At 41.5% G+C, this 9180-nt stretch overlaps 1 protein-coding gene across 1 annotated transcript in view; it reads right to left on the bottom strand.

The window, feature by feature from the left end:
• Positions 1-283: 283 nt before the first annotated feature.
• Positions 284-9180, bottom strand: part of LOC147105174 (C4b-binding protein alpha chain-like) — a 79468-nt gene continuing 70571 nt past the window's right edge. Inside the window, exons 16-19 of the mRNA XM_086011283.1 lie at positions 6110-6295; positions 3438-3629; positions 1939-1968; positions 284-1045 (exon numbers count right to left, since the gene is read on the bottom strand). Coding sequence (XP_085867409.1) covers positions 978-1045; positions 1939-1968; positions 3438-3629; positions 6110-6295 — 476 coding nt within the window. The 3' untranslated portion in view covers positions 284-977. The remainder of the gene's footprint in view (positions 1046-1938; positions 1969-3437; positions 3630-6109; positions 6296-9180) is intronic.

The raw sequence follows: 9180 nt of genomic DNA, 5'->3' as shown, positions 1-9180 counted from the left end.
CATATTAGTATCAGAATCTGCATTCCGGCCCTGCCACAATTCTGGTGGGATTGGGCGCCCCATCAAAAAATTTTGGTGGTTGTGCTTAATGTACACACAAAAATAAACTACAGCACTGTAAGTTTCATCTAATCATGGTAACAGAGGAAAGAAAATGCTAATGAAGCGAGACATGTCTACATTTTCCAACGTTATTATTATTTCATAGAAACAGAAACAGTTTAAGTCCATTTCCTGCAGCATCATTTAACATGGGTTGACAAGTTACGAATTTGCAACACGGTTTTGAAAAGCTGTGTTTAATATAAAATAAAATCATATACATGAAAGAGATCCTTTAGGAACAGAATACTTTCTGGTTGCTTTGCCATTTGGGTTTTGAAGCATTTATTCAGCACATTAAAGAACTAATCTCTTAAAAAAATTAGTGCAATACTCAAAACAGCGGATCTTGCGTCCATCTACTGTCATACTGGGCTCCATCCCTTGTATAAAAGTGATTAAACTGGTCATGTGGTACAAAGGCGAGAATGATTCTCTGTACTGTACAATAGCAAAATACTGCAGATGCTGATTATCTGCAGCTCTTTCAATTGCAACATTTAGATGCTCTAGGTCAACATTGTGCTTTTTTGTGAATTATCCAGTAATTTAAATTAACTGACTTCAAAGTAAGAGTAGACTATACACTTTTTAATTAAACAAATTTAGTAATATATTATTTAAATAAACTTTTCAACAGGTTCACAATGATTTTGTCCTTTTAGAAAACAGTAACCAAGTGGTCAAATATACACAATTCACATCCCTCTAGTGGACATTGTTGCAGAGTAATATCTACTTTACTGGTTTCCAAATGCAAAATCTATCATTGAAATACTGTACAAAGACTGATCCGATCAAGTCAATACATAAAAAATTGCTTTGCAGTGAACAGAGAAGGAAAGTGCTTTAGTTCAGTTGCTTTGCAGGCAGCATTAATCAAAATAGGTCATCACCAGAAATACAGTTACACCCAAGATGAGGAGCAGTTCCAATTGTTGACCTGTGAGGAAATTAGAAAAAGGTTAAATCAGACAAATGGAAAAAAACTAAGGTAACAACAGCTGCACTAATATTGGAGTAGTTGGAGAAGGTCTGAAAAAAGTGGCCAATTTTTGTTAAGTGATCAACATTTAATGGTTACAACTGATTGTTAAAATAACATTCACCAGTAACCCTGGGAATTTTCATTTCATTTTTGTACACACTGAAGTAAATTCACTCCAAAAACTTTATGAAAATGTTGCAAATTGTGGTTAACCTAACAGCATAATGAGATTCCCAAATTAAGATTTATTTCCCCATTACAGGAAACTTTGTGCTATCCGGCACCCACGGGACCGAGCTGCTGCCGTTGCCTCAAAACTTCCAGATAGACCAGCGTCGATGTTATCAGATAGGAGCTTTTCATCTCCGTATCTGACAACAAAGACTGTTGCTTAGCAACAGCTTGTCAACACTCGGCCCGTGGCTTGGAAGCGTCTCTGAAGCTGTTGCGAAGATAGAGACACCTTCCAGAGCCTGCCCTTTCTGACCACAAACACTGTTGCTCAGCAACAGCTTGTAAACACTCGGCCCAGTAGCTTGGAAGCGTCTCTGAAGCTGTTGCGAAGCTACAAAGACGCTTTCCAGAGCCTGCCTGTGAAAAGAATGCTAGGAGAAGAAAAAAAACCTAACCAAAACGGCTGCTGATTTCTGCCGTTAGATCGAAGCTGCCGGACATTCAACTCCGGATAGCACAAAGTTTCCTGTATCTTGAATATTTGGAATTTTATTTCAGTTTGCAATTTCTATCTACAGTTTTTAATCATCAGAAAATGCTAAAATAAAAATTGTACATTGATCATTTTTAAGTCTAGCAACAAAAACTTGTACTATCCAGTTCTCCATACTCACCAACACTTGATCCTACCGATCCACCTTTTGCTGTGGGATTAAACACAAATAAAAATGTCTTTAAACTGATCAACCACAAATGCACAATGTACATAACATAGGGCAGGTGAATCCTTTAATTACTAGAGTAACAAGTTTCCCTACTATTATCAAAATAGTAAGCTCTTTGACTCCTCTACTACAGGACAGAAGAGATAGGGCCAACACTTAATTATGAGGAAGAGGTCAGCATGCCAGACATTCCAAGGAAACTAATATTGAATCAGGGACAGGGACTCACCAAAATTAATGTAAGCAAAAGAACAGTAATGATGAAAATAATGGCACTAAAGCGTGACAAATCCCCAGGACCAGATGGTTTCCATCCCAGGGTTTTAAAGGAAGTAGGTGAGCACATTGCAGATACCTTAACTATAATCATCCAAAGTTCTCTCGATTCGGAAACTTCCTTTAGACTGGAAAATTGCGCATGAGGTGAGAGAGGGAAACCAGGGAATTATCGACCATAGAAACAAACAAGATAGGAGCAGGAGTAGGCCATTCGGCCTCTCGAGCCTATTCCACCATTTAATGAGATCATGGCTGATCATCCAAATTCAGTACCCTGTCCCTGCTTTCTTCCCATATCCCTTGATCCCTTTACCTCAAGAAATACATCCAACTCCTTCTTGAATATATTTAATGAATTGGCCTCAACTGCCCTGTGTGGCAGAGAATTCCACAGGTTCACCACTCTCTGGGTGAAGAAATTCCTCCTCATCTCAGTCCTAAATGGCTTACCCCTTATCCTTAGACTGTGACCCCTGGTTCTGGACTCCCCCGCCATCAGGAACATCCTTCCTGCATCTAGTCGGTCTAGTCCTGTTAGAATTTTATAAGTTTCAATGAGATCCCCTCTCATTCTTCTAAACTCCAGCGAGTATAAGCCCAATCGACCCAATCTCTCCTCATAAATCATTCCTGCCATCCCAGGTATCAGCCTGGTGAATCTTCGCTGCACTCTCTCCATGGCAAGAACATCCTTCCTCAAATAAGGCGACCAAAACTGCACACAATACTCAAGGAGTGGTCCCACCAAGGCCCTGTACAACTGCAGCAAGACATCCTTGCTCCTGTACTCGAATCCTCTCGCTATGAAGGCCAACATACCATTTGCCGCCTTAACCGCCTGCTGCACCTGCATGCTTACCTTCAGCGACTGGTGCAGAAGGACACCCAGAAATGGTTCCCATTGCTGATCACTATCCAGTGATCCCTGCTGGGAGTTTAATGTATGTTGGGTGAGATGATGATCAAGGCCAAGCTATGTTGCAGCCTACAATTGAGTAACATCACCCAGGCACACATACAAGAATGGCCATTGGGGTGTAGTACTGAAAAGCTGCTCATTCCCATGCAAATGTACTCTAGCACAAGTCACTTCCTTTGAGAGAAAAATCGGCCAAAGCCTGAGCAAGGACGGTGAGGGAGAAGAGGAAATAAAATTGTTCATTACTTACGTTCACAAGTGGCCAGTAATGGTGACCAAGCTGAATTTGTCTGACAGGTAATACGCCTTGAAACTCCTTCCTGAAGGCTGTAACCTGGGTAACACTTGTAAATAACAGTAGCACCCACAGGAAAGGAGGTCTGAGAAATAGATTCATCAGTTGGTGAGCCATTTTCCAAATGTGGAGGAGAGCCACAGACACCTTTAAAAAAATAAAAAAAAAGTTCATAGTTTCAACATTCGATAAGACGCCCTTCCATTAGAGATGTATTGGTACATTGATTCACATGAGGAAGATATCTTTCTTACTCTAAAACACAGTCTTGCCTTTCATCTAATGCTAGGAATTTTGGGATGTTGCACTGGGATTCTCTCTCCAATTTCAAATCCTCTGATCTTTTTCTTTTAGCTACCTTCCTTTTACAAACAGGATGGGCCGAATGGCCGCCTTTCATGCTGTAACCATTCTATGATTCCCTTCTATAAAGAGACCAAAGTTGTGACTCTAAATAACAGATTTCAAAATCAGACTAAGCAGGAAGCATGAATGAGGATGGCTAATGTCCAAAATAAGGGTTTAAACAAATTTAAAATCTTTTAAAATATATTTCACATCATCATCAAATTATTCACTGAATTATCTTTTGCATCTCTTATTGCCTGAGATACAGTGAGAAGGGGACAGGAACAGAAGGGGCGATTTGAACGCGGCGCACACACGGTGGAAACCAGGTGGACAGGCAATTAAAATTGCGCTGAAGGCTTACCCGCTGACATAGCGCTCCATTCCCGCTGTCTTCGAATTTAACTTGCTTTTCTGAACAGGTGGCAAGGACACCCACCTGAAACCGACGGGGGTCCTTCTTTAATTATGCAAATTGGGGTCCAATGACATCATCAGGACCTGACTCATTTTAACTGGTAAGCTGAGCAGGAAATCCAGTGTGGCTTTCCTGCCAGGTCCAGCTAGCGGCAAGAGGATTTGAGGCTAGAAGTGGCCCAAACAGGTAAGTTTTATTAACTTTTTTTAAAGAAGCAAACTTTCCTTATGAGGCATGGGAGGAGCAGCAGTGCTCCACCAGGTCCCGCAAGGAAAGTTTAGGTCCCCTGCTCTGGCTCTCTCCCTTCCTGATCGCAAGACCCTCCCAAAACCCACTCCCCAAGACTTAGGTAAGTGCTGGCGACCGTATCTTCGTTGCTGGCGGTGGCCTCCTGCCACCCAAAGTTTTGCTTCCACCCGCCGTACAGCTGTCGCCGCCTTCAGAGAGGCAACTGACTGGGGGCATGCAGATGAGGCCCGCGAGTTAAAACCTCTTGAGCTTTGCGCTGCTGAGGGCAGTGCAAGTTTGGCGGTCACATCGTCCTATGCCCAGCCGATTCTTGCTCAGAGTTAACATTGGGGCTACAGTATCTTTCCTCAACCTAATTTTCACCTGGGAAGCAGATGTAGATCAAGGGGGGATGGGGAATGAACGGTGAGGAGATCTTAATCTAGGATAGGATGTATGTGGCTGAGTTTTGAAAGAGTTGGAGTTTACTAACAGAAAGAGGCTGAGAGGCCAGCAAGGAAGATTTTGGAGAAATCAAGTGTAGAGGTGAAGAAAGAGGTGTGGCAGCAGTAGCAATAAAGTAGTCTTGGCAATGGCTAGGATGTGGGACTTGACACACAACACTGCATCAAACACAACGCCAAGGTTTCACACCGTCTGATTCAGCCGGAGTGGCTCCAGAATGGGATGGAATCGGCGGCCATCGCAGAGTTTATTGCAGGGATCAGTAACAATAGCTTCAGTCTTCCTGATGTTCAGTTGGAGGAAATTTTAACTCATCCACAACCTAATGCCAGTCAGACAATCTGTCAGCAGAGGTAGTCATAGGGTCGAGAGAAATGGAGGAGAGGTACAGCTGGGTGCCCTCAGCATATAGTTCTAATTAGAACATAATTTTACTTTTATCACATTGTCTCCAAGCAGAGATTTCTTTGAGGAAGTTTTATAGTAAAGGAAAGCAAATCGCAAAGAGTGAACTTTAGCTGTCGCACTTCATGTCATTCATTGGGAGTGACAATAGTGCATTTACCCAAATACCTATTAAATCTGGGTTCAAGTCACACTCCAGCACGTACAGTACTGAGGGAGTGCTATACCGTTGGTGGTGCTTTATTTACCCACATAACAATGCCTACACTTCAAAAAATAATGAATTGGATATGAAGCACTTTGGGGCATTTTGACAGATGTGAGGTGATTTATTTAAGGGCAACTTATTTCTCTCTTTGTAATTATTATTTTAAAGTACAGCTGGGTGCACTTCATAAAAATGTCATACTTCCTGTGCCACACCTTGTGCATCATGCGTGTATACACAAATTTCTTGCAATTGATTTACAAAAATTAAATTTAAATCAAACAATAAAATCAGAATTGAATGGATATGGAAAGTACTGACTACCCAGCAGACAGGAATGAAAGCTACCAATCAGCAATTTCAAAAAAGTTCCCATCAAAAATAGACAGGAACAACAACAAGCAAAAGAAAGGTGTTGGTAAACCAATCAAATTACTCAAAATATCTTTTCAATATTTTTGAGCCATAATTTTTGTTCAGCAGTTAAAAATGTTGAACATAATGTCAACTGGGAAAATATCTACACATCCTCAAGTTCAAGAAATGGTTACTCACGTGGCTCACAGGTAGGTGGTTGTGGTACAAATGTGTTATTTTCACCACATTCAATGACATCCTTTCCAACCATTGTAAAATTTGCATTACATTTATAGATGATTGTGTCCAGATAGCTGTACGTAGGTCCAAAGCCTGCCACTATTTGTCCATTTTTAGGTACTTCAGGACGATCACATCGAACAACTGCCAAAAGAGCAATGCATTAGTTTCCATTAAGTGGTAGAGAATTCCATAGGTTCACCACCCTGAGTGAAGACATTTTTCCTCATCTCAGTCCTAAATGTCCTATCCCATATCCTGAGACTGTGACCCCTCGTTCTAGACACCCCCAGCCAGGGGAAAGCATCCTCCCTGCATCCAGTCTGTCTAGCCCTGTCAGAATTTTATACGTTTCAATGAGATCCCCTCTCATTCTTCTAAACTCTAGTGAATACAGGCCTAGTCGACCAATCTCTCCTCATACGACAGTCCTGCCATCCCAGGAATCAGTCTGGTGAACCTTTGCAGCACTCCCTCTATGGCAAGTATATCCTTTCATAGGTAAGGATAACAAAACTGCACACAGTTCTCCAGGTGTGGTCTCACCAAGGCAATGTATAACTGTAGTAAAGCTCCTGTACTCAAATCTTCTTGCAATGAAGGCCAACATACCATTTGCCTTCCTAACTGCTTACTGCACCTGCATGTTTGCTTTCAGTGACTGGTGTACAAGGACACCCAGGTCCCTCTGTACATCAACATTTCCCAATCTATCACCATTTAAATAATACTCTGCCTTTCCATTTTTGCTACCGAAGTGGATAACTTCACATTTATCCACGTTATACTGCATCTGCCATGTATTTGCCCACTCACTCAACTTGTCTAAATCGCCTTGAAGCCTCTTTGCATCTTCCTCTCAACTCACAATCCCACCTAGCTTCGTGTCATCAGCAAACTTGGAAATATTACATTTGGTTCCCTCATCCAAATCATCATTGATATATATTGTGAATAGCTGGGGCCCAAGCACTGGTCCCTACAATGCCCCACTAGTCACCGCCTGCCACCCCGAAAAAGACCCATTTTATCCTTCTCTCGGTTTCCTGTCTGTTAACCAATTTTCAATCCATGCCAGTATATTACCCCCAATCCCATGTGCTTTAATTTTGCACACTAACCTCTTATGTGGGACTTTATCAAAGGCCTTCTGAAAATCCAAATACACCACATCCACTGGTTCTCCCTTATCTATTCTACCAGTTACATCCTGAAAAAACTCCAGTTGGTTTGTCAAACACGATTTCCCTTTCATAAATCCATGTTGACTTTGTCTAATCCCGTTGATATTTTCTAAGTGTCCTGTTATCACATCCTTTATAATAGATTCTAGCATTTTCCCTGTTATGTTAGGCTAACCGGTCTGTAGTTCCCTGTTTTCTCTACCTCCTTTTTTAAATAGTGGGGTTACATTTGCCACCCTCCAATCTGCAGGAACTGTTCCATAATCTATAGAATTTTGGAAGATGACAACCAATGCATCCACTATTTCCATGGCTGCCTCTATTAGTACTCTGGGATGCAGATTATCAGGCCCTGGGGATTTACCGGCTTTCAGTCCCATTAATTTCTCCAGCACTATTTTTTTTACTAATACTAATTTGCTTTAATTCCTCCTTCTCACTAGACCCTTGGTTCCCTAGCATTTCTGTGAAGTTTTTTGTGTCCTCTTCTGTGAAGACAGAACCAAAGTATTTGTTTAATTGCTCTGCCATTTCCTTGTTCCCCATTATAAATTCTCCCATTTCTGACTATAAGGGGCCTACATTTGTCTTCACTAATCTTTTTCTTTTTACATACTGGGTATTGCTTCCATCTTAAAAGTGGGTTTGTGGAAATCAGTGGGGAGGAAACACTTTCTGCTCATTGAAGCTCTAAAGCTCCTTAGAAATATACAGACATAAATAAGGAGTCTTGAATTCTGTAACACAAAACCAAGAAATACCATCCAGTACTTCAACTTACACAGCGCTGCAGCCAATTGAATTTGACTCCCTTAATGTCTAACTCCATTATGTTAACCAGCAGACTCTTTCAAATATTTAGAATCTATTGAATAATTTTTGTCTTGCTAGTTTGACTTTACCCTGAAGTAATATTTGTGATATGCCGTTTCTATGCCATTTAATAGTTAACATATACTTCAAATGAGGCCTCCCTCAACTTTCTTTTCTATAGACTATAAAGCAGAAACTTGTGAGCTGTTCATAGCTCATCCCTTTTGCATTTGGAATCATTCTTGTTTCTCATCTTTGAACCCTCTCAATGCAGTCATAAGGAGACATGGATAAGAATAGAGTTAACATTATACTGACTTCAGCACATAGACAGAGTTAAGTTTTGAGAGATAGAGACAGACAGCAAGAGAGGAAAGAGAAAACAGGAGAAAAGAGATCACTTGAAATAACACCTGCATATTTATCATGGTATGAACATTGAAATAGAAAAACAGAAGTTGTTTAAAAGCTAAATTGAAAATGACTGGCCACCTTGGGAAGGAGGCCCAAGAAGCCTGGGAACGTGAAACTAGGGGGTAGATTTTGCCAAACCTGTCGGGAAGGCGGCGAGACTTCCCCTTTCAGGTTTTTGACCCGCCTACTTCGACGTCCAGCCAATCCGCGCGATTTTCTCTTGATTGACCTTGTTGAGTCCGCCCAGCGGGCTCAGCAGGCCAATTAGCTCAGCAGGCCAATTAAAGGCCACCCGGCAACAGGTGACGTCACAGACTGAAATTTCATGTCAAGAGTTCTTTGACAGATGAAATATCAGTGTCTCACAGCTGTTTGAAGCTGTGAAACACTGACACTCTGAGTTCTAAGCTGAGTCATTCTGCACAGACTCAGTTAGAGCTCTCACCGGCACTCAAAGCTGAAGGCTGTCACTTTTGACAGATCGCAGCCGTTCAGCTTTCAGTTCCGGCTGAGTGATGGGCTCCCGACAGCTACAGGAAGAAAGGCTGTTAAGGTAAGTAAAAGTGCTTTACACACTTTAGACATACCAAACACACTTACCTTTGCACTCATGCACCC

The sequence above is a fragment of the Somniosus microcephalus genome, chromosome 18 (genome assembly GCF_052327205.1).
Source record: "Somniosus microcephalus isolate GS21.2 chromosome 18, FLI_Smic_1.0, whole genome shotgun sequence".
Taxonomy (NCBI): Eukaryota; Metazoa; Chordata; class Chondrichthyes; order Squaliformes; family Somniosidae; genus Somniosus; species Somniosus microcephalus.
The sequence above is the reverse complement of the archived record's forward strand: the minus strand, read 5'-3'. Positions and strand labels throughout refer to the sequence as shown.